Source organism: Dendropsophus ebraccatus, chromosome 3 (genome assembly GCF_027789765.1).
Source record: "Dendropsophus ebraccatus isolate aDenEbr1 chromosome 3, aDenEbr1.pat, whole genome shotgun sequence".
In the NCBI taxonomy this organism is placed as follows: Eukaryota; Metazoa; Chordata; class Amphibia; order Anura; family Hylidae; genus Dendropsophus; species Dendropsophus ebraccatus.
Window position 1 is genome coordinate 107,501 of NC_091456.1, and position 26,615 is coordinate 134,115.

The window sequence follows — 26,615 nt, forward strand, 5'->3', positions numbered from 1 at the left end:
TTGGTACATCCTGCGATGACGTGGGACCCATACATGTCGATAGCAGTGATTGGTTGGCCGGATCAGATGACCCTGCCATATAAAAATCTCGGCCGCCAAGGCTCGTCTCACATGCATGCTGGAAGAGATCAGGGAGAGAGCTGCTGCTGGTCAGGGAGAGTGTTAGGGAGGGAAATAGCGTTCCAGTAGGCAGGGAATACTAGAAAAATAACCAAACAGCCTTTGTAAGGGCTTCAAATCTTTATTTTTTTGTATTACTCTAGACTGCTGGCTGGGACTTGCAGTGCATCTACCACGATTTAACCAGCACACTGTGGTGACCGGCTGCTGGCAGAAAGGGGGCATTAGGTGTTGTATACACACCCCTAAGATGTGCTCAGTACTAATATGTTATTTTGTGGCTGGTGCTGCTGCTGTTGTACATTATATTGCTGTGATTTGTAGTACACCTACATAGAACCTCACTGTTAATTGTCCTGTGTAACAGGTGGGATAGACCATATACCACCACTTACACACAGATTCTATGCGACAACCTCCAAATACTAGTGTGAGCAGTATATGTTCTTCTATCTTAGCGCTGCCATACCCAAGCTCACTGTTTATTGCCCTGTGTAAGTGCTGCTATACACCACAAAACACCACTTACACACACAGACTCTATACGACTACCTCCAAAAGTAGTCTGAGTAATATATTTTCTTGGCTTGCTGTGATCTGTAGTGCAGCTCTCTCAGTCTTGACTGTGCAGTGTCCATAAAATGGTGAACCCCAGGGGTAAGGGTCAAGGACGAGGGCGTGGGGTTAGAAACGATGCAGTTCGCAGAGGCCGTGGTTCAGGGCAGGGTGACACAGCAGCACCTGTTGAGGAGGTAGCAGTGGCACACCACAGACGTCCACTCCCTAGCTTCTTCTCACAACTTACGGGGTCTCATGGTAGACCGATACTGAAACCGCAGCAGTGTGAACAGGTGATGACGTGGATAGCGGATAATATGTCCAGTATCTGATCCACCACTCTTCCACGCAGTCCTCCCACGCTACCCAAGGGAGAGGAACCCTTGCTCCATTAGCTCCGCCTCCTTCCCCACAGCCTGGCCCCTCCATCCACCACCACCACCAGGCTCCCAGGAACTCTTTTCTGGACCCTTCCCTGAGTCCGAGCAACCGGAGCAGTCGATCTGTCCTGATGCCCAAACTATGCAGCTCAGGCAGTCAGTGGCTGATGAGAGTGGGGACTTGCAAGCGGGGTTGGAAGAGGTTTCTGATGATGACGATGAGACCCGGTTGTCAGACAGTGAGGTTGTTGTCATGGATGTAACGCAAAGTGAAGAGTGAGGAGCTGGTGGATGAGGACGAGGTGACTGACCCGAGCTGGGTGGATAAGCCTAGTGAAGACCGTGCTTCTGAGGGGGGGCAAGATCACCCGCAGGACCGGTTGGAAGAGGAAGAGGGGTGGGCAGAGGGAGAAGCAGGGGCAGAGCAAGTAGATCAGCAACTGTTTCTAGGAGTCAAACTCCCGTGGCCAGGGCTAGATGTTCGCAAGTCCTGGAGGTTTTTAAAAGAAAGAGCGGATGACCGACGGACTGTAGTGTGCAACGTGTGCCACGCCAGGATCAGCAGGGGAGCCACCACTACCAGCCTAACCACTACCAGCATGCGCAGGCATATGAGTGCTAAACACCCCACTCAGTGGAACCAAGGCCGTTCAGTGACTGCAAGTCGCACCCCTGCTCCTTCCCCTGTGTCAGGTGCTGGCTCTGTCAGTCCCCCCACCCAGGTCCCAGGCACGAGCGCCTCCCACCCTACACGCACCCCTTCACCTCCACTATGCTCCACACCCTCCAGCAAGGTGTCCAAGCGCAGCATTCACCTGTCCCTGCAGCAGACCTTTGCACGGAAGCGCAAATACACGGCCACTCACCCGCATGCACAAGCCCTAAATGTGCACATAGGCAAACTGCTGAGCCTGGAGATGCTGCCCTATCGGCTGGTAGAGACAGAGGCTTTTAGGAGCCTCATGGCGGTGGCTGTCCCTCGGTACTCTACTGTGTCAGGCCTAATTTTTGGGAGGTTTCACACCTGCCTCATCTAAAGGCCGGTAAAGGCCACTTTATGGTCTTTTTTTTTTTTTTTATCTTCAACTTCAATTTTCAAATCAAATCGACTGCAATTCAAGTGCTATTTTGCGGGCTGTCAGGTCATCTATTGTATCTCCAAGATACTCACCACCGTTCAAAGGAACAGACAGTGAAAATGGTGGATCCTAATTTAGCATCCTCGTTGTGTTGTCCATTTCGAACCATATTACCTGTGGATGTAAACTTGCGGGTGTCCTCTGCCGTCCTTTCATTTTTTAGCTGTTTCAAAGGCAGAATTCAGCTCTTCGTTAAAGGCCACTTTATGGCCTATTTTTTATTTTCAAATCAAATCAACTTCAATTCGACATATAGACGAATTCAAATTTGACTATTTTGCAGGGCTGTCTGGTCATCTATTGTATGTCCGTGGTATCAGGCTAAGTTTTGGGTGGTGCATATGCTACCTCTGTTTTAATGGTTCCCTGTGTTCTCACTGTCATGCTGTGTCAGGCTAAATTTTGGGGTGGTTCATGTGCCCATGCGGTGGAATTCCACCTTCCAGATGGTAGCCAGGGTTTACCAGCAACGCAGCCATTGTGGAATGCTAGATGTCAACCTCAGTAAGAAGCGGTAGTCAGGTCAGTCAGCTTCCTCAAATCTACAATGAGGAGTGGACGTAGATGTCTGCTATCTGTCAGGTACTGGGCCCCTTTGAGGAGTCAACACAGATGGTCAGCGGCGATGCCGCCATCATCAGCCTCACCGTCCCGCTGCTTCAAACCTCCCAGCTCAGCCTGAAGTCTGAGACTGAAACATCCGCCGCTAGATAGCCAGACTGCCCTTAGGTATGTTTCTCAGCACGAAGTAGAGGAGGAAGAGGAGCAGACTGCTGCCGCGACTGAAGAGGGTAGCCATGCTCAATCCTTAGCTGTTGAGCGTGTATGGCCTGAGGAGGAGGAATTGTTGGAGGAGGAGGAGGAGGAGGAAATTGAGGCAGCCGATTGAGGAGAGGGAATTCTTGCGTGTTAGGACCCTGACGCACATGGCTGACTTTATGTTAGGCTGTCTTTCCTGTGACCTTCGGGTTAAAAATTTTTTTGACAACACCGATTACTGGGTGATCACTAGAGATGAGCGAACCTCGAGCATGCTGGAGTCCATCTGAACCCGAGCATTCGGCATTTGATTAGCTGGGGCTGCTGAACTTGGATAAAGCTCTAAGGTTGTCTTGAAAACATGGATATAGCCAATGACTATATCCATGTTTTCCACATAGCCTTAGGGCTTTATCCAACTTCAGCAGCCACCGCTAATCAAATGCCGAATGCCTGGGTTCAGATGGACTCCAGCATGCTCCAGGTTCGCTCATCTCTAGTGTTCACCCTCCTGGACCCTCGGTGCAAACAGAACTTTTCCACTCTCATTCCTGCCGAGGAACGCAGTATAAGAGTGAATCAATATCAACAGGCCCTGGTGCGGAAGTTGATAATTTACTTCCCATCTGACACCACTAGCGCCAGAAGAGGGGTGGACCGGCAGCTTGTCAAGGGGAAGGGGAACACTCTCCAAGGCCTTTGACAGTTTCATGGCACCCCAGCAAGACTATGTCAACCGTCCCCAGTCTAGACAGAGTAGGGGGGAAGCCATCAGGAAGATGGTGAGGGAGTACCTTGCTGACCATACCAATGTATACAATCTGTGGGTAACTGTAGGTATATAGTATATGCCACCCTCTTACTAAGGGCAATTAGCAGTGAGCTTGGATGTGACTGCAGTAAGAAATGAAAAAATATTTAAGAATCAACAATTTGATGGATCCAAATCAGCATGGCTTTACTGAGGGCCGATCATGTCAGAATAATCTCATTGATTTCTTTGATTATGTCACAAAAGTGCTGGATAAAGGTGCCGGGGATATCGCCTATCTGGACTTCAGCAAAGCCGCAGATACAGTCCCCCATAAAGAGCTGATAGAGAAGTTGGAGAAGATTGGACTTAATCCCTGGATAGTTCAGTGGATTTGTGGTTGGCTGAAGGAGAGATATCAGAGGGTTGTTGGTAATGGTGAATATTCCGAGCAGAGACTGGTTACAGGTGGTGTGCCACAAGGGTCTGTTCTGGGTCCTATTCTTTTTAAATATGTTTGTAAGTGACATAGAAGAAGGTTTGGTAGGTAAGGATAGTGACATAGGAGAAGGGTTGGTGGGTAAGGATAGTGGTATAGGAGAAGGGTTGGTAGGTAAGGATAGTGATATAGGAGAAGGTTTGGTGGGTAAGGATAGTGACAGAAGAAGGTTTGGTAGGTAAGGATAGTGACATAGGAAGGTTGGTAGGTAAGGATAGTGACATGAGAAGGGTTGGTAGGTAAGTATAGTGACATAGGAGAAGGGTTGGTAGGTAAGGATAGTGACATAGGAGAAGGGTTGGTAGGTAAGGATAGTGACATAGGAGAAGGGTTGGTAGGTAAGGATAGTGACATAGGAGAAGGGTTGGTGGGTAGGGATAGTGACATGAGAAGGGTTGGTAGGTAAGTATAGTGACATAGGAGAAGGGTTGGTAGGTAAGGATAGTGACATAGGAGAAGGGTTGGTAGGTAAGGATAGTGACATAGGAGAAGGGTTGGTAGGTAAGGATAGTGACATAGGAGAAGGGTTGGTGGGTAAAGGTAGTGACATAGGAGAAGGGTTGGTGGGTAAGGATAGTGACATAGGAGAAGGGTTGGCAGGTAAGAATAGTGACATAGGAGAAGGGTTGGTAGGTAAGGATAGTGACATAGGAGAAGGGTTGGTAGGTAAGGATAGTGACATAGGAGAAGGGTTGGTGAGTAAGGATAGTGACATTGGAGAAGGGTTGGTAGGTAAGGATAGTGACATAGGAGAAGGGTTGGTGGGTAAGGATAGTGACATAGGAGAAGGGTTGGTAGGTAAGGATAGTGACATAGGAGAAGGGTTGGTAGGTAAGGATAGTGACATAGAAGAAGGTTTGGTAGGTAAGGATAGTGACATAGGAGAAGGGTTGGTGGGTAAGGACAGTGACATAGGAGAAGGGTTGGTAGGTAAGGATAGTGACATAGGAGAAGGGTTGGTGGGTAAGGACAGTGACATAGGAGAAGGGTTGGTGGGTAAGGATAGTGACATAGGAGAAGGGTTGGTAGGTAAGGATAGTGACATAGGAGAAGGGTTGGTGGGTAAGGATAGTGACATAGGAGAAGGGTTGGTAGGTAAGGATAGTGACATAGGAGAAGGGTTGGTAGGTAAGGATAGTGACATAGGAGAAGGGTTGGTAGGTAAGGATAGTGACATAGGAGAAGGGTTGGTGGGTAAAGGTAGTGACATAGGAGAAGGGTTGGTGGGTAAGGATAGTGACATAGGAGAAGGGTTGGCAGGTAAGAATAGTGACATAGGAGAAGGGTTGGTAGGTAAGGATAGTGACATAGGAGAAGGGTTGGTAGGTAAGGATAGTGACATTGGAGAAGGGTTGGTAGGTAAGGATAGTGACATAGGAGAAGGGTTGGTGGGTAAGGATAGTGACATAGGAGAAGGGTTGGTAGGTAAGGATAGTGACATAGGAGAAGGGTTGGTAGGTAAGGATAGTGACATAGAAGGAGGTTTGGTAGGTAAGGATAGTGACATAGGAGAAGGGTTGGTGGGTAAGGACAGTGACATAGGAGAAGGGTTGGTAGGTAAGGATAGTGACATAGGAGAAGGGTTGGTGGGTAAGGACAGTGACATAGGAGAAGGGTTGGTGGGTAAGGATAGTGACATAGGAGAAGGGTTGGTGGGTAAGGATAGTGACATAGAAGAAGGGTTGGTGGGTAAAGTTTGTATGTTTGCTGACGACACAAAAGTGTGCAATAGGGTGGATATTCCTGGAGGTGTCAGTAATATGGAAAATGATTTAGCTTTGCTTGATAAGTGTCCAAACAGTGGAAATTGAAGTTCAACGTTTCCAAATGTAAAATAATGCACCTGGGGAGGAGGAATCCTCTATCCGAGTATCACATCGGCAGTACTGTGTTGGAAAAGACTTCAGAAGAGAAGGATTTAGGGGCAGTGATATCTGACAGCCTTAAAATGAGTCACCAGTGCAACCAAGCGGTGGGGAAAGCAAATCGTATGCTGGGCTGTGTGTGTATATATATATATATATATATATATATATATATATATATATATAATGGTATGCTGGGCTGTATATATATATATATATATATATATAATGGTATGCTGGGGTATATAGATAATGGTATGCTGGGCTGTATATATATATATATATATATATATATATATATATATATAATGGTATGCTGGGGTGTATAGCTAGAGGTATAACCAGTAGGAAGAGGAGATTGTGATCCCGCTGTATAGAGCTCTGGTGACATCACATCTGGATACTGTGTCCTGTTCTGGAGACGTCATCTAACAAAGGACATTGATAAAATAGAACGGGTCCAAAGACGGCAACAAAACTGGTGGAGGGTGTGAGGGATAAACCATATCAGGAAAGACTGAAGGATTTGTATCTGTATAGTCTGGGGGAAGAAGGGAAAGGGAGGACATGATGGAAACCTTTATATATGTTACAGGGGGAAGAAGGGAAAGGGAGGACATGATGGAAACCTTTATATATGTTACAGGAGGAAGAAGGGAAAGGGGTACATGATGGAAACCTTTATATATGTTACAGGAGGAAGAAGGGAAAGGGGGGACATGATGGAAACCTTTATATATGTTACAGGAGGAAGAAGGAAAAGGGAGGACATGATGGAAACCTTTATATATGTTACAGGAGGAGGAAGAAGGGAAAGGGAGGGCATGATGGAAACCTTTATATATGTTACAGGAGGAAGAAGGGAAAGGAGGACATGATGGAAACCTTTATATATGTTACAGGAGGAAGAAGGAAAAGGGAGGGACATGATGGGAACCTTTATATGTGTTACAGGAGGAAGAAGGGAAAGAGGGGACATGATGGAAACCTTTATATATGTTACAGGAGGAAGAAGGGAAAGGGGGGGACATGATGGAAACCTTTATATATGTTACAGGAGGAAGAAGGGAAAGGGAGGACATGATGGAAACCTTTATATATGTTACAGGAGGAAGAAGGGAAAGGAGGACATGATGGAAACCTTTATATATGTTACAGGAGGAAGAAGGAAAAGGGAGGGACATGATGGGAACCTTTATATGTGTTACAGGAGGAAGAAGGGAAAGAGGGGACATGATGGAAACCTTTATATATGTTACAGGAGGAAGAAGGGAAAGGGGTGACATGATGGAAACCTTTATATATGTTACAGGAGGAAGAAGGAAAAGGGAGGGACATGATGGAAACCTTTATATATGTTACAGGAGGAAGAAGGGAAAGGGAGGGACATGATGGAAACCTTTATATATGTTACAAGGGGAAGAAGGGAAAGGGAGGACATGATGGAAACCTTTATATATGTTACATGAGGAAGAAGGGAAAGGGGGGAGGGGTCATGATGGAAACCTTTATATATGTTACAGGAGGAAGAAGGGTAAGGAAGGACATGATGGAAACCTTTATATATGTTACAGGAGGAAGAAGGGAAAGAGGGGACATGATGGAAACCTTTATATATGTTACAGGAGGAAGAAGGGAAAGGGGGGACATGATGGAAACCTTTATATATGTTACAGGAGGAAGAAGGGAAAGGGGGGACATGATGGAAACCTTTATATATGTTACAGGAGGAAGAAGGGAAAGAGGGGACATGATGGAAACCTTTATATATGTTACAGGAGGAAGAAGGGAAAGGGGGGACATGATGGAAACCTTTATATATGTTACAGGAGGAAGAAGGGAAAGGGGAGGACATGATGGAAACCTTTATATATGTTACAGGAGGAAGAAGGGAAAGGGAGGACATGATGGAAACCTTTATATATGTTACAGGAGGAAGAAGGGAAAGGAGGACATGATAGAAACCTTTATATATGTTACAGGAGGAAGAAGGGAAAGGGAGGACATGATGGAAACCTTTATACATGTTACAGGAGGAAGAAGGAAAAGGGAGGGACATGATGGAAACCTTTATATATGTTACAGGAGGAAGAAGGGAAAGGGAGGACATGATGGAAACCTTTATATATGTTACAAGGGGAAGAAGGGAAAGGGAGGACATGATGGAAACCTTTATATATGTTACAGGAGGGAAGAAGGGAAAGGGAGGACATGATGGAAACCTTTATATATGTTACAGGAGGAAGAAGGGAAAGGAAGGACATGATGAAAACCTTTATATATGTTACAGGAGGAAGAAGGGAAAGGGAGGACATGATGGAAACCTTTATACATGTTACATGAGGAAGAAGGGAAAGGGGGGAGGGGTCATAATGGAAACCTTTATATATGTTACAGGAGGAAGAAGGGTAAGGAAGGACATGATGGAAACCTTTATATATGTTACAGGAGGAAGAAGGGAAAGAGGGGACATGATGGAAACCTTTATATATGTTACAGGAGGAAGAAGGGAAAGGGGGGACATGATGGAAACCTTTATATATGTTACAGGAGGAAGAAGGGAAAGGGGGGACATGATGGAAACCTTTATATATGTTACAGGAGGAAGAAGGGAAAGAGGGGACATGATGGAAACCTTTATATATGTTACAGGAGGAAGAAGGGAAAGGGGGGACATGATGGAAACCTTTATATATGTTACAGGAGGAAGAAGGGAAAGGGGAGGACATGATGGAAACCTTTATATATGTTACAGGAGGAAGAAGGGAAAGGGAGGACATGATGGAAACCTTTATATATGTTACAGGAGGAAGAAGGGAAAGGAGGACATGATAGAAACCTTTATATATGTTACAGGAGGAAGAAGGGAAAGGGAGGACATGATGGAAACCTTTATATATGTTACAGGAGGAAGAAGGGAAAGGAGGAACATGATGGAAACCTTTATATATGTTACAGGAGGAAGAAGGAAAATGGGGGACATGATGGAAACCTTTATATATGTTACAGGAGGAAGAAGGGAAAGAGGGGACATGATGGAAACCTTTATATATGTTACAGGAGGAAGAAGGGAAAGGGGGGACATGATGGAAACCTTTATATATGTTACAGGAGGAAGAAGGGAAAGGGGGACATGATGGAAACCTTTATATATGTTACAGGAGGAAGAAGGGAAAGAGGGGACATGATGGAAACCTTTATATATGTTACAGGAGGAAGAAGGGAAAGAGGGGACATGATGGAAACCTTTATATATGTTACAGGAGGAAGAAGGGAAAGGGGGGACATGATGGAAACCTTTATATATGTTACAGGAGGAAGAAGGGAAAGGGGAGGACATGATGGAAACCTTTATATATGTTACAGGAGGAAGAAGGGAAAGGGGAGGACATGATGGAAACCTTTATATATGTTACAGGAGGAAGAAGGGAAAGGGAGGACATGATGGAAACCTTTATATATGTTACAGGAGGGAAGAAGGGAAAGGAGGACATGATGGAAACCTTTATATATGTTACAGGAGGGAAGAAGGGAAAGGAGGACATGATAGAAACCTATATATATGTTACAGGAGGAAGAAGGGAAAGGAGGGACATGATGGAAACCTTTATATATGTTACAGGAGGAAGAAGGAAAATGGGGGACATGATGGAAACCTTTATATATGTTACAGGAGGAAGAAGGGAAAGGAGGGACATGATGGAAACCTTTATATATGTTACAGGGGGAAGAAGGGAAAGGGGGGCATGATGGAAACCTTTATATATGTTACAGGAGGAAGAAGGGAAAGGGGAGACATGATGGAAACCTTTATATAGGTTACAGGAGGAAGAAGGGAAAGGGGGGACATGATGGAAACCTTTATATATGTTACAGGAGGAAGAAGGGAAAGGGGGGACATGATGGAAACCTTTATATATGTTACAGGAGGAAGAAGGGAAAGGGGGGACATGATGAAAACCTTTATATATGTTACAGGAGGAAGAAGGGAAAGGGAGGACATGATGGAAACCTTTATATATGTTACATGAGGAAGAAGGGAAAGGGGGGAGGGGTCATGATGGAAACCTTTATATATGTTACAGGAGGAAGAAGGGTAAGGAAGGACATGATGGAAACCTTTATATATGTTACAGGAGGAAGAAGGGAAAAGGAGGATATGATGGAAACCTTTATATATGTTACAGGAGGAAGAAGGGAAAGGAGGACATGATGGAAACCTTTATATATGTTACAGGGGGAAGAAGGGAAAGGGGGGACATGATGGAAACCTTTATATATGTTACAGGAGGAAGAAGGGAAAGGGAGGGCATGATGGAAACCTTTATATACAGGAGGGAAGAAGGGAAAGGGAGGACATGATGGAAACCTTTATATATGTTACAGGAGGAAGAAGGGAAAGGGAGGACATGATGGAAACCTTTATATATGTTACAAGGGGAAGAAGGGAAAGGGAGGACATGATGGAAACCTTTATATATGTTACAGGAGGGAAGAAGGGAAAGGGAGGACATGATGGAAACCTTTATATATGTTACAGGAGGAAGAAGGGAAAGGAAGGACATGATGAAAACCTTTATATATGTTACAGGAGGAAGAAGGGAAAGGGAGGACATGATGGAAACCTTTATACATGTTACATGAGGAAGAAGGGAAAGGGGGGAGGGGTCATGATGGAAACCTTTATATATGTTACAGGAGGAAGAAGGGTAAGGAAGGACATGATGGAAACCTTTATATATGTTACAGGAGGAAGAAGGGAAAAGGAGGATATGATGGAAACCTTTATATATGTTACAGGAGGAAGAAGGGAAAGGAGGACATGATGGAAACCTTTATATATGTTACAGGGGGAAGAAGGGAAAGGGGGGGGGCATGATGGAAACCTTTATATACAGGAGGGAAGAAGGGAAAGGGGGGACATGATGGAAACCTTTATATATGTTACAGGAGGAAGAAGGGAAAGGGAGGACATGATGGAAACCTTTATATATGTTACAGGAGGAAGAAGGAAAAGGGAGGGACATGATGGAAACCTTTATATATGTTACAGGAGGAAGAAGGGGAAGGGAGGACATGATGGAAACCTTTATATATGTTACAGGAGGAAGAAGGGAAAGGAGGACATGATGGAAACCTTTATATATGTTACAGGACTAAATAAGGTTCAGGAGGGAAATGTTTTTAGTAAAAAACTGAGCTCAAGAACAAGAGGAGACAGTGAGGGGTTATCTGGGGGAAAGATCAGAAGCAATGTGAGAAAATATTATTTTACTGAAAGAGTAGTAGATACCTGGAACAAACTTCCAGCAGAGGTGGTTGGTAAATCTACAATAACAGAATTTAAACACACCTGGGATAGACATATATCCATCCTAAGATAATAAGAAAGAAAATACTAAAAGGGCCGACTAGATGGACCCAGTGGTCTTTTTCTGCCATTAATCTTCTATGTTTCTATGAAAATATAGTGGTCATACTAGTTTTTGGAGGGTAAATGCAGCTATATAGTATATGCCACCCTCTTACACAGGGCAATTAGCAGTGAGCTTGGATGTGACTCACCACTTCTCCCCACCGCTGATTTTTTTTTTAGTTTGACTTGGAGGTGCTGGGCTGCCCTACCGCTAGCGTGTTGTCAGAGTGGGTCTTCAGTGCAGCTGGTGGCATCATCACTGTCTGGCATAATTGTTGGAAGGCTCACACCTGCTACTGCTTCTACATGGGTCTCTTTGTCCTCACCGCCATGCTGCGTCTGGCATAATTGTTGGGAGGCTCACTTGCTACCTCACTTTTAATGGTTCTCTGTGTCCTCAGTGCCATGCTGTGTCAGGCCTAATTTTTGGGAGGTTCCACGCCTGCCTCATCAAAAGGCCGGTAAAGGCCACTTTATGGTCTTTTTATTTAATGTTCAATTTCAATTTTCAAAGCACACCACTGACATTCCCTCCCTAGATTCTTCTCGAAACTTACGGGGCCTCAGGGTACACCGCTATTGAAACCGCAGCAGTGTGAACAGGTGATCACGTGAAGAGAACATGCAAACTTCTTGCAGATGTTTTCCTTGGTGGGATTTGAACCTAGGACACCAGCACTGCAAGGTTACAGTGCTAACCACTGGGCCACCAAAGTGCAAACTCAAATTCAAAATAAAATCAGCGGTGAGGAGAAGTGGTGAGTCACATGATACAGGGAAAATTAGCTCAACTGCTAAAGTAGTCAGGGGGTGTCATGCCCCAGCCCAGGTCAGTCTAGTAACTTTAAAAGACAAGTTATTAAGGGGGGAGGAGGGGAGCAGTCAGCTTGTCAGGCACTGGCAGGGGAACACTCTCCAAGGCCTTTGACCTTCAAAGTGACCTTCAGGCCTTTGACCGTGGTCGCATGTGCTTTGGCCATCTTGGTCTGGGTCAGCACTATTGTCTTGAGGTTGACCACCCGGCTGTTGCCCAGAATTTAGCGTAATGGTGCGATTAGGCAGCCTTAGAGGCATCCATACATGCTGTCCCTGCTGTTAACTGTCCTGGTGTTTTCTTTTTTCTTTTATTTGGGGGGTATTTTTTTTACGCTGTTCTCCCTGGGGTAAAACTGACTTGTTATATATGTTCCTCAAGTCGTTACGATTACAACGATATGTAACATGTATAACGTTTATATTATCTGATGGCTTGTAAAAATTCAAACCATTGTTAACAAATATATGTTCCTTAACCCCCTCCCGCCGCTGCACTGTAAATTTCCGTCGCTGCAGAAACGTGAATTTACTGCAGAGGATGACACAGGCATAGGAGCTACGCCTGTATCACCCGCGGCGGGTTCTGGCTATCAGTGATAGCCGGAGACCCGCCACACTCCGGTGCTGAGAGTTAACCCTATAGATACTGTGGTCAGCATGACCGCAGTATCTATAGGGCTCCGGAGAGACAATTCTACGGAGGCCGGCAGGGGGAGGGAGGACAGAAGGCGCGAGTGTGAGCTCTGCCGCCTCCCCTCTCTCCCCTGCCTCTATTATAAGATAGTAACAGTGGCAGGTGACATCGGAGAGGCGGCAGAGCTAGGGGACATCAGCTTATGGGATCTTTAGATGTAAAATCACAACCTGGGCATTGAGGCATCAATGATCCTAGGTTGTGAAAGGGTTAAAATCGCTCCATTCCCGGCTTATAGCGCTTTTATCCTTTGGTCTATGGGGCTGTGTCAGGTGTCATTTTTTTGTGCCATGATGTGTTCTTTCTATCGGTACCTTGATTGCGTATGTGTGATTTTTTGATCGCTTTTTACTACAATTTTTCTGGATTTAATGCGACTAAAAATGCGCAACTTTGCACTTCAGAATTTTTTTTGCGATTACGCCGTTTACCGTCTGAGATGAGGAATGTGATAAATTATTAGTTTGGGCGATTAGGCACGCGGTGATAGCAAACATGTTTGTTTATTTATATTTATAACATGGGAAAAGGGGGGTGATTGACACTTTTAGGGTTCCCCCCTCCCCCCAGTACATATATAACAAAGTCACTGCTACATCATGAGAACGGTGAAATTGCGATTTCCTCTCCTGACACCTTACTTTTTAGCATTTTTGTTTTGTTCGCAATATTCGGACAGGTTTTACACACTATTTTTCCACATTTGTAGATCCCTGAATTTTTTTTTAAAAACTCCCATTTTTAGTTTTTTGGGGTTTTAAATTGGGATAAGATGGGGCTATCAGTTGTCCTGAAGTTTGAGATCTTCTAAAAATCATACATGGACCCTGGCTCACTTCTGATAAAAAAGGATCTCTAAGTAGAATTTTCCAGAAGACTTCTATGATTACTTGTGAACTTCATTACCTGTAGCTTTCTATCCAAACCCTCTGCTCTTTTCTTTGCTCCTTCAATTATTTTTTTGGGATAGTTTTTTTGTTTGAATCTTTTTTCCAATTGTAGAAAAGTGTATGCTGAACCCTTAATTTACTTAAGAAATCGATACAGGAATCCCAGTGTTTCTCTCCAGATGCTGAAAGCTCCGGGAAACAAAGACTGATCTGGAGGAGAAGATGGAGGTGGGGGGAGGGGGCGTTCCAAAACTCACCTCCTGAGTAACATCTGCGCTCCCCTCCAAACATCTGCGCTCCCCTCCTTCCTGAGCAACATCTGCGCTCCCCTCCTAACATCTGCGCTCCCCTCCTTCCTGAGCAACATCTGCGCTCCCTTCCTGAGTAACATCTGCGCTCCCCTCCTGAGCAACATCTGCGCTCCCTTCCTGAGTAACATCTGCGCTCCCCTCCTGAGTAACATCTGCGCTCCCCTCCTGAGTAACATCTGCGCTCCCCTCCTGAGTAACATCTGCGCTCCCCTCCTGAGTAACATCTGCGCTCCCTTCCTGAGTAACATCTGCGCTCCCCTCCTGAGTAACATCTGCGCTCCCTTCCTGAGTAACATCTGCGCTCCCTTCCTGAGTAACATCTGCGCTCCCTTCCTGAGTAACATCTGCGCTCCCTTCCTGAGTAACATCTGCGCTCCCCTCCTGAGTAACATCTGCGCTCCCCTCCTGAGTAACATCTGCGCTCCCTTCCTGAGTAACATCTGCGCTCCCTTCCTGAGTAACATCTGCGCTCCCTTCCTGAGTAACATCTGCGCTCCCCTCCTGAGTAACATCTGTGCTCCCCTCCTGAGTAACATCTGTGCTCCCCTCCTGAGCCTGAGTAACATCTGTGCTCCCCTCCTGAGCCTGAGTAACATCTGTGCTCCCCTCCTGAGCCTGAGTAACATCTGTGCTCCCCTCCTGAGCCTGAGTAACATCTGTGCTCCCCTCCTGAGTAACATCTGCGCTCCCCTCCTGAGTAACATCTGCGCTCCCCTCCTGAGTAACATCTGCGCTCCCCTCCTGAGTAACATCTGCGCTCCCCTCCTGAGTAACATCTGCGCTCCCCTCTTGAGTAACATCTGTGCTCCCCTCCTGAGTAACATCTGTGCTCCCCTCCTGAGCCTGAGTAACATCTGTGCTCCCCTCCTGAGTAACATCTGTGCTCCCCTCCTGAGCCTGAGTAACATCTGTGCTCCCCTCCTGAGCCTGAGTGACATCTGTGCTCCCCTCCTGAGCCTGAGTGACATCTGTGCTCCCCTCCTGAGCCTGAGTAACATCTGTGCTCCCCTCCTGAGCCTGAGTAACATCTGTGCTCCCCTCCTGAGTAACATCTGTGCTCCCCTCCTGAGCCTGAGTGACATCTGTGCTCCCCTCCTGAGCCTGAGTGACATCTGTGCTCCCCTCCTGAGCCTGAGTGACATCTGTGCTCCCCTCCTGAGCCTGAGTAACATCTGTGCTCCCCTCCTGAGCCTGAGTGACATCTGTGCTCCCCTCCTGAGCGTGAGGAACATCTGTGCTCCCCTCCTGAGTAACATCTGTGCTCCCCTCCTGAGCGTGAGGAACATCTGTGCTCCCTCTTTTTAATGACACATATTTATGATTCCATCAGATGTAAATTTCGCTTTCCTATTTTTTTATTGTTTGGTATTTCATTATTTTTGTGGCAGTTTTACCCATTTTCCTGCCATTGCGGGGAGCTGTTTTCTGTGCTTACAATATTTACCCCTACAGGTTTTACTATGTTAGTAGAGGTGGGAATCGCTTTAAACCCCTTTAACCTCTTAGTGACCACTGATAGGGCGGGATGAGAATAAGGTTCTGCGGCATCGCTGTTAGTATGGCGGGCGATCTCCTGCTGTAACTACCTGGAGAATATAAAGCAGGTTCCAAAGTGGTGAGCCGGTCCCGGCTTCCGGTCTGTTACCGTGGTAAGCCCTGGGGGGGCTTGTATATCACACAGTCTATGGTCATAGTGATCAGTAGATCCCCCCGGTACATAATAAGGTTACATTGTATCCCCCTTCAAAATAAACAGCTACATAAAATGTTTAAAAAACCCCACAAAACCTGTAGCTGTTTGTTATCGCTACCTCCGGAACCACCCGAGCACGCGGTCAAAGTAGTATTTAAAAAACAGCAGTGGAATTTCTGTATTCTGTCAATCCGCGCCATGAGACTGTCATATAAACGTAACCAACGTTATGGCTCTTACAATGGTAGACTGCTAGGGCGGGAAGCGCAGCCACCCAGACATTACTGAATAGGAAGAGATATGGGGAAAAAGGAAAATAAATGAGAATTTTCCATGATATTTTTAGGTTTTTCACGAGACCCCACAAAAAACAGTGACCACATTTTGCCACTAACAAAGTACTATATGTCAGGAAAAAACAATCTCAGAGCGTCTGGGATACGATGTAGCATCAGGGAGAGATAACCGCATAATGCGAGACAGGTCAGACGGCTAGCTGCAGCACCGAGAGATTAGGGATCGGAACGTGCAAGTAAAACATCACTCTCCACCGATTACACGTCAAACAAAAGACGCAACATACTTCTCTTTTTTCGGCTTTGTGTTGATATCACCGAGGACCATGATGTCAGAGAAGTCAATTCTGAACTTGCTGAGTAACGTCGCCATCCTGAAAGAAACATAGTAACATATATATATATATCTATAGTAACATAATAATATACAGTAACATAGTAACATATATATATGTATAGTAACATAATAATATACAGTAACATAGTAAACAAGGTTGAGATAAGACAAGAGTCCATCAGGTTCAACCTAGGGAAACCTACTGTGCTGATCCAGAGGAGGCAAAACCCCCATGAGGCAGATAACAATTGCCCCACCACAGGGAGAAAACTCCCCCCCCCCGACTCCAATAATCCTTCCCAACTCAGAATAATCCCTGGATCAGCGTATAACCGGAAATCTAATGCCCTAACCTCCCATATATATATATATATATATATATATATATATATATATATCTACCTACAGTGGGGAAAAATAGTATTTAGTCAGTCACCAATAGAGCAAGTTCCACCACTTACAAAGATGAGAGGCTGATGTGGTATATATATATATATATATATATATATATATATATATATATGCTATTATATATATATGCCATTATATAGTGACGTGGTATATATATATATATATATATATATATATATATATATGCTATTATATAGTGATGTGGTATATATATATATATATATATATATGGTATTATATAGTGATGTGGTATATATATATATATATATATATATATATGGTATTATATAGTGATGTGGTATATATATATATATGGTATTATATAGTGATGTGGTATATATATATATATATATATATATATATATATATATATATGGTATTATATAGTGATGTGGTATATATATATATATATATATATATATATATATATATATATATATATATATATATATACTAGAAAATGTACCCGGCGCTGCCCGGGTATAAAGTGTCAGTGTGTTAATTAGATTTGTTCTAAGGTGCCCAGGAGGCCAAGCTAAAGGTATTGTTTCATAGTTTTTAGGGGTCTCACATATCTGTAGTGCATAGTTGGGGGGGGCTGTATACCTATAGTGTATAGTTGGGAGGGGGTCCTGTATACCTGCAGTGTGTAGTTGGGGGGGGGCTGTATACCTATAGTGTATAGTTGGGGGGGTCCTGTATACCTGCAGTATGTAGTTGTAGGGGCTGTATACCTGTAGTGTATAGTTGAGGGAGGTCCTGTATACCTGCAGTGTACAGTTGGTGAAGGTCCTGTATACCTGTACTGTATAGTTCGGGGGTCCTGTATACCTGTAGTATATAGTTGGTGCTGTATACCTGTAATGTATAGTTGGTGGAGGTCTTGTATACCTGTAGTTTATAGTTTGAGGGTCCTGGATACCTGTAGTGTATAATTGGTGGAGGTCTTGTATACCTGTAGTATATAGTTCGGGGGTCCTATATACCTGTAGTGAATAGTTTCAGGGTCCTGTATAACTATAGTATAGAGTTGGTGAAGGTCCTGTATACCTGTAGTGTATAGTTTGGGGTCCTATATACCTGTAGTATATAGCTGGTGGAGTTCCTGTATACCTGTAGTATATTTGGGGTCCTGTATACTTGTAGTATAGAGTTGGTGAAGGTGCTGTATACCTGTATTATAGAGTTGGTGTAGGTCCTGTATACCTGTAGTGTATGGTTTTGAGGTCCTGTATACCTGTAGTGTATAGTTTGGGGTCCTATATACCTGTAGCATATAGTTGGTGGAGTTCCTGTATACCTGTAGTGTATAGTTTTGGGGTCCTGTATACCTGTAGTGTATAGTTTGGGGTCCTGTATACCTGTAGTATATAGTTGGTGGAGGTCCTGTATACCTGAAGTATATAGTTGGTGGAGGTCCTGTATACCTTTAGTATATAGTTTTGGGGTCCTGTATACCTGTAGTGTAAAGTTTGGGGTCCTGTATAACTGTAGTATATAGTTTTGTGGGGGTCCCGTGCACTTGTAGTGTATAGTTTTGGGGTCCTGTATACCTGTAGTGTCCTGTATACCTGCAGGGTTGTATTTACCCGTATGGCAGTGTTATTCAGTCACAGTGTGTCGGTATTGGTCATGTCTGGTATGGGGGTGTTATCCAGTCACAGTATGGCGGTATTGGTCAGGTCTGGTGTGGCGGTGTTATCCAGTCACGGTACGGTGGTATTGGTCAGGTCTGGTATAGCGGTGTTATTCAGTCACGGTATGGTGGTATTGGTCAGGTCTGATATGATGGTGTTATCCAGTCACAGTATGGTGGTATTGGTCAGGACTGGTGTGGCGGTGTTACCCAGTCACAGTTTGCCGGTATTGGTCAGGTCTGGTATGGCAGTGTTATCCAGTCACAGTATGGCGGTATTGGTCAGGTCTGGTATAACAGTGTTATCCAGCACAGTATGGCGGTATTGGTCAGGTCTGGTATGGCAGTGTTATCCAGTCACAGTATGGTGGTATTGGTCAGGTCTGGTATGACAGTGTTATCCAGCACAGTATAGCGGTATTGGTCAGGTCTGGTGTGGCAGTGTTATCCAGTCACAGTATGGCGGTATTGGTCAGGTCTGGTGTGGCAGTGTTATCCAGTCACAGTATGGCGGTATTGGTCAGGTCTGGTGTGGCGGTGTTACCCAGTCACAGTATGGCGGTATTGGTCAGGTCTGGTATGGAGGTGTTATCCAGTCACAGTATGGCGGTATTGGTCAGGTCTGGCATGGAGGTGTTATCCAGTCACAGTATGGCGGTATTGGTCAGGTCTGGCATGGAGGTGTTATCCAGTCACAGTATGGAGGTATTGGTCAGATCTGGTATGACAGTGTTATCCAGTCACAGTATGGCGGTATTGGTCAGGTCTGGTCTGGCAGTGTTATCCAGTCACAGTATGGCAGTATTGGTCAGGTCTGGTATGGAGGTGTTATCCAGTCACAGTATGGAGGTATTGGTCAGGTCTGGCATGGAGGTGTTATCCAGTCACAGTATGGAGGTATTGGTCAGGTCTGGTATGACAGTGTTATCCAGTCACAGTATGGCGGTATTGGTCAGGTCTGGTATGACAGTGTTATCCAGCACAGTATGGCGGTATTGGTCAGGTCTGGTGTAGCAGTGTTACCCAGTCAGTTTAGTATACCTGTTGTGCCCTGTATATACATGTACTGTATAGATGGAGTAGGGGGGCCCTGTATATACATGTCCTGTATAGATGGAGTAGGGGGTCCTGTATATACATGTACTGTATAGATGGAGTAGGGGGTCCTGTATATACATGTACTGTATAGATGGAGTAGGGGGTCCTGTATATACATGTACTGTATAGATGGGAGTAGGGGGTCCTGTATACATGTACTGTATAGATGGAGTAGGGGGTCCTGTATACATGTACTGTATAGATGGAGTAGGGGGTCCTGTATATACATGTACTGTATAGATGGAGTAGGGGGTCCTGTATATACATGTACTGTATAGATGGAGTAGGGGGTCCTGTATACATGTACTGTATAGATGGTGTAGGGGGTCCTGTATATACATGTACTGTATAGATGGGAGTAGGGGGTCCTGTATACATGTACTGTATAGATGGAGTAGGGGGTCCTGTATACATGTACAGTATAGATGGAGTAGGGGGTCCTGTATATACATGTACTGTATAGATGGAGTAGGGGGTCCTGTATATACATGTACTGTATAGATGGAGTAGGGGGTCCTGTATACATGTACTGTATAGATGGAGTAGGGGGTCCTGTATATACATGTACTGTATAGATGGAGTAGGGGGTCCTGTATATACATGTACTGTATAGATGGAGTAGGGGGCCCTGTATATACATTAGGGCTGGGCGATATTGACCTAAATCAATATCGCGGTTTATCGCACATGTAGCCGCGGTAACGATAATTCAACGATAATTATGACACGCCCCTTTTTGCAAACCACACCCACTTGCCGTGCCAAACTGACGACATTTTGATTAAAAAAAGTAAAAAAGAACTCACTGAGCAGCAACCCGTGGTTAGTCTATTATCATTATTATTAGTCATTATTAGGGGACCTGGACATGTATATACAGGTATACAGCCTCTACAGGATGTGTATACACAGGGGGTCACATAGGGATTGTTGTGTATGACTATACGGGGGTGGGAGAGGGGGGTGGCTAGGGGTGTATTACTATACAGGAGGTACATAGGGATGGGGGTACGGGTCTATACATGGGAGTGCATATGGATAGAGATGTATGACTATACAGGGGGGGATAGGGGATGTATGACTATACATGGGAGTGCATATGGATAGAGATGTATGACTATACAGGGGGGATAGGGGATGTATGACTATACAGGGGGGGCTTAGGGATAAGGGTGTATGACTATACAGGGGGGGCACATAGGGATAGGGGTGTATGACTATACAGGGGGGGCATAGGGATAGGGGTGTATGACTATACAGGAGGTACATAGGGATGGGGGTACGGGTCTATACATGGGAGTGCATATGGATAGAGCTGTATGACTATACAGGGGGGGGGATAGGGATTGGGGTGTATGACTATACAGGGGGGGGATAGGGATAGGGGTGTATGACTATATAGGGGGGCACATAGAGATAGGGGTGTATGACTATACAGGGGGGGACGGATTGGGGTGTATGACTATATAGGGGGGGACGGATTGGGGTGTATGACTACATAGGGGGGGACGGATTGGGGTGTATGACTATATAGGGGTGTATTACTGTACAGGGAGCACAGGGAGGTGTATGCTGGGACCTGTAGTCCCCTCAGTACAGGGCTGTAACATAGGAGGAATAATGGGCTGCAGCAGGCAGGATGCCACACACAGCAATGTCTCCTATAACTTATCCTGCCTGCTGCAGCCCATTATTCCTCCTATGTTACAGTCCTGTACTGTACTACAGGAAAGCCGCTGCCAAGTGCTGCTGTGACATGGCCGCGTCCCTGCACACACAGGACAATATGTGCAGCGCTCGCCGGCCGGGTGTGTGTGTGTGTGTGTGTCCCGGACCAGTCCGATCCGATCGCCCCAACACCCGGCCGGCGCGGCCATGTCACAGCAGCACTTGGCGGCGGCTTTCCTGTAGTCACCTCAGTGTGCAGGGACGCCGGACCGGACGGGTGGTGGGCGCTTTGGCAGGACAGGTGCGGTGGGACGGAGCGTCGGACCGGACGGGTGGTGGGCGCTTTGGCAGGACAGGTGCGGTGGGACCGAGCCCCGGACCGGACGGGTGGTGGGCGCTTTGGCAGGACAGGTGCGGTGGGACGGAGCCTCGGACCGGACGGGTGGGTAGGGCGGACAGGTGCGCGGACCGGACGGGCGGTCGCTTGGGGAGGGGGAAGGGGGGAGCATTCTCACCTGGACCCTGCTGCTGCTCCTCCACCTCCCGCTGATACCAGCGCTAGTGCCGGGCCGCTCGTGTGTGTGCGGGGGGCACTGACAGGACGGGCGCAAGGACACAGAAATACAAAAATACCGCAAATACCGTCCTGGCCAAGTTGAAGTCGGTTAACCGACGCCAGTGACGGTATCGGTATTTTTGCGGTATACCGCCCAGCCCTAATATACATGTACTGTATAGATGGAGTAGGGGGTCCTGTATACATGTACTGTATAGATGGAGTAGGGGGTCCTGTATATACATGTACTGTATAGATGGAGTAGGGGGTCCTGTATACATGTACTGTATAGATGGAGTAGGGGGTCCTGTATATACATGTACTGTATAGATGGAGTAGGGGGTCCTGTATATACATGTACTGTATAGATGGAGTAGGGGGCCCTGTATATACATGTACTGTATAGAGGGATTAGGGGGCCCTGTATATACATGTACTGTATAGATGGAGTAGGGGGTTCTGTATATACATGTACTGTATAGATGGAGTAGGGGGTCCTGTATATACATGTACTGTATAGATGGAGTAGGGGGTCCTGTATATACATGTACTGTATAGATGGAGTAGGGGGTCCTGTATATACATGTACTGTATAGATGGAGTAGGGGGTCCTGTATACATGTACTGTATAGATGGAGTAGGGGGTCCTGTATACATGTACTGTATAGATGGAGTAGGGGGTCCTGTATACATGTACTGTATAGATGGAGTAGGGGGTTCTGTATATATATGTACTGTATAGATGGAGTAGGGGGCCCTGTACATACACGTACTGTATAGATGGAGTAGGGGGTCCTGTATACATGTACTGTATAGATGGAGTAGGGGGTCCTGTATATACATGTACTGTATAGATGGATTAGGGGGTCCTGTATATACATGTACTGTATAGATGGATTAGGGGGTCCTGTATATACATGTACTGTACAGATGGAGTAGGGGGTCCTGTATACATGTACTGTATAGATGGAGTAGGGGGCCCTGTATATACATGTACTGTATAGATGGAGTAGGGGGTCCTGTATATACATGTACTGTATAGATGGAGTAGGGGGCCCTGTATATACATGTACTGTATAGATGGAGTAGGGGGTTCTGTATATACATGTACTGTATAGATGGAGTAGGGGGTCCTGTATATACATGTACTGTATAGATGGAGTAGGGGGCCCTGTATATACATGTACTGTATAGATGGAGTAGGGGGTTCTGTATATACATGTACTGTATAGATGGAGTAGGGGGTCCTGTATACATGTACTGTATAGATGGAGTAGGGGGTCCTGTATACATGTACTGTATAGATGGAGTAGGGGGTTCTGTATATATATGTACTGTATAGATGGAGTAGGGGGCCCTGTACATACACGTACTGTATAGATGGAGTAGGGGGTCCTGTATACATGTACTGTATAGATGGAGTAGGGGGTCCTGTATATACATGTACTGTATAGATGGATTAGGGGGTCCTGTATATACATGTACTGTATAGATGGATTAGGGGGTCCTGTATATACATGTACTGTACAGATGGAGTAGGGGGTCCTGTATACATGTACTGTATAGATGGAGTAGGGGGCCCTGTATATACATGTACTGTATAGATGGAGTAGGGGGTCCTGTATATACATGTACTGTATAGATGGAGTAGGGGGTCCTGTATATACATGTACTGTATAGATGGAGTAGGGGTCCTGTATACATGTACAGTATAGATGGAGTAGGGGGTCCTGTATACATGTACTGTATAGATGGAGTAGGGGGTCCTGTATATACATGTACTGTATAGATGGAGTAGGGGGCCCTGTATATACATGTACTGTATAGATGGAGTAGGGGGTCCTGTATATATGGAGTAGGGGGTCCTGTATATATGGAGTAGGGGGTCCTGTATACATGTACTGTATAGATGGAGTAGGGGGTCCTGTATACATGTACTGTATAGATGGAGTAGGGGGTCCTGTATATACATGTACTGTATAGATGGAGTAGGGGGTCCTGTATATACATGTACTGTATAGATGGAGTAGGGGGTCCTGTATATACATGTACTGTATAGATGGAGTAGGGGGTCCTGTATACATGTACTGTATAGATGGAGTAGGGGGTCCTGTATACATGTACTGTATAGATGGAGTAGGGGGTCCTGTATACATGTACTGTATAGATGGAGTAGGGGGTCCTGTATACATGTACTGTATAGATGGAGTAGGGGATCTACCAGTTATTACTGTGGATGTTGTGAGGCAGCTTCCCTAGCAACCATTGCTCCCTGTGACAACGAAAGCAGTAATCCTATTGGTTGCTAAGGCTCCAACTGCCGTGTCTGCTGCAGCTAATTATATCACCTGTGTTTGCAGTGAGGAGATTTTCCCATTCATCTCTATGGGGCGCCTCTCTTTCCCCTCCCCCTCCCCTCCTGTACATCTGGCGGGGACGGGACCTTCGCAATAACCTTCCCGGGCACCCAATATATCTGTGGGCCAAATTTGGGGTCAAACGGTTCAAGCGTTTGGAAGTGTATAGAGGACAGACAGACAGACAGACAGAAGGACAGACAGACAGAAGGACAGACAGACAGAAGGACAGACAGACAGAAGGACAGACAGACAGAAGGACAGACAGACAGAAGGACAGACAGACGGACAGACAGACAGAAGGACAGACAGACAGACTTTGATTTTTATGATATAGAGATATATGGTATTATATAGTGATGTGGAATATATATATATATATATATATATATATGTATGTATATATATATATATATATATATATATATATATACCCCACATCACTATATAATACCATATATATATATATATATATATATATACACTCACCGGCCACTTTATTAGGTACACCTGTCCAACTGCACGTTACCACTTAATTTCTAATCAGCCAATCACATGGCGGCAACTCAGTGCATTTAGGCATGTAGACATGGTCAAGACAATCTCCTGCAGTTCAAACCGAGCATCAGTATGGGGAAGAAAGGTGATTTGAGGCCTTTGAACGTGGCATGGTTGTTGGTGCCAGAAGGGCTGGTCTGAGTATTTCAGAAACTGCTGATCTACTGGGATTTTCACGCACAACCATCTCTAGGGTTTACAGAGAATGGTCCGAAAAAGAAAAACCATCCAGTGAGCGGCCGTTCTGTGGGCGGAAATGCCTTGTTGATGCCAGAGGTCAGAGGAGAATGGGCAGACTGGTTCCAGCTGATAGAAAGGCAACAGTGACTCAAATAGCCAAGCGTTACAGCCAAGGTAGGCAGAAGAGCATCTCTGAGCGCACAGTACGGCCAACTCTGAGGCAGATGGGCTACAGCAGCAGAAGACCACACCGGGGGCCACTCCGCTCAGCTAAGAACAGGAAACTGAGGCTACAATTTGCACAAGCTCATCGAAATTGGACAGTAGAAGATTGGAAAAACGTTGCCTGGTCTGATGAGTCTCGATTTCTGCTGCGACATTCGGATGGTAGGGTCAGAATTTGGCGCCAACAACATGAAAGCATGGATCCATCCTGCCTTGTATCAGCGGTTCAGGCTGGTGGTGGTGTCATGGTGTGGGGAATATTTTCTTGGCACTCTTTGGGCCCCTTGGTACCAATTGAGCATGGTTACAACGCCACAGCCTACCTGAGTATTGTTGCTGACCATGTCCATCCCTTTATGACCACAATGGACCCAACATCTGATGGCTACTTTCAGCAGGATAATGCGCCATGTCATAAAGCTAGAATCATCTCAGACTGGTTTCTTGAACATGACAATGAGGTCACTGTACTCCAATGGCCTCCACAGTCACCAGATCTCAATCCAATAGAGCATCTTTGGGATGTGGTGGAACGGGAGATTGGCATCATGGATGTGCAGCCGACAAATCTGCGGCAACTGTGTGATGTCATCATGTCACTATGGACCAAAATCTCTGAGGAAGCTTCCAGCACCTTGTTGTATCTATGCCACCAAGAATTGGGGCAGTTCTGAGGGCAAAAGGGGGTCCAACCCATTACTGGCATGGTGTACCTAATAAAGTGGCCGCTGAGTGTGTGTATATATATATATATATATATATATATATATATATATATATATATATATATGGTATTATATAGTGATGTGGTATATATATATATATGGTATTATATAGTGATGTGGTATATATATATATATATATATATATATGGTATTATATAGTGATGTGGTATATATATATATATATATATATATATATGGTATTATATAGTGATGTGGTATATATATATATATATATACGGTATTATATAGTGATGTGGTATATATATATATATATATATATATATATAGTATTATATAGTGATATGGTATATATATATATATATATATATATGGTATTATATAGTGATGTGGTATATATATATATATATATGGTATTATATAGTGATGTGGTATATATATATATATATATATGGTATTATATAGTGATGTGGTATATATATATATATATATATATATATATGGTATTATATAGTGATGTGGTATATATATATATATATATATATATATGGTATTATATAGTGATGTGGTATATATATATATATATGGTATTATATAGTGATGTGGTATATATATATATATATATATATATATGGTATTATATAGTGATATATATATATATATATATATATATGGTATTATATAGTGATGTGGTATATATATATATATATATATATATA

At 44.8% G+C, this 26,615-nt stretch overlaps 1 protein-coding gene across 1 annotated transcript in view; it reads right to left on the reverse strand.

Moving 5' to 3' along the window:
* Window positions 1-26,615, reverse strand: part of SLC12A2 (solute carrier family 12 member 2) — a 183,794-nt gene that overhangs the window by 5,571 nt on the left and 151,608 nt on the right. Inside the window, exon 25 of the mRNA XM_069960696.1 lies at window positions 16,475-16,561. Coding sequence (XP_069816797.1) covers window positions 16,475-16,561 — 87 coding nt within the window. The remainder of the gene's footprint in view (window positions 1-16,474; window positions 16,562-26,615) is intronic.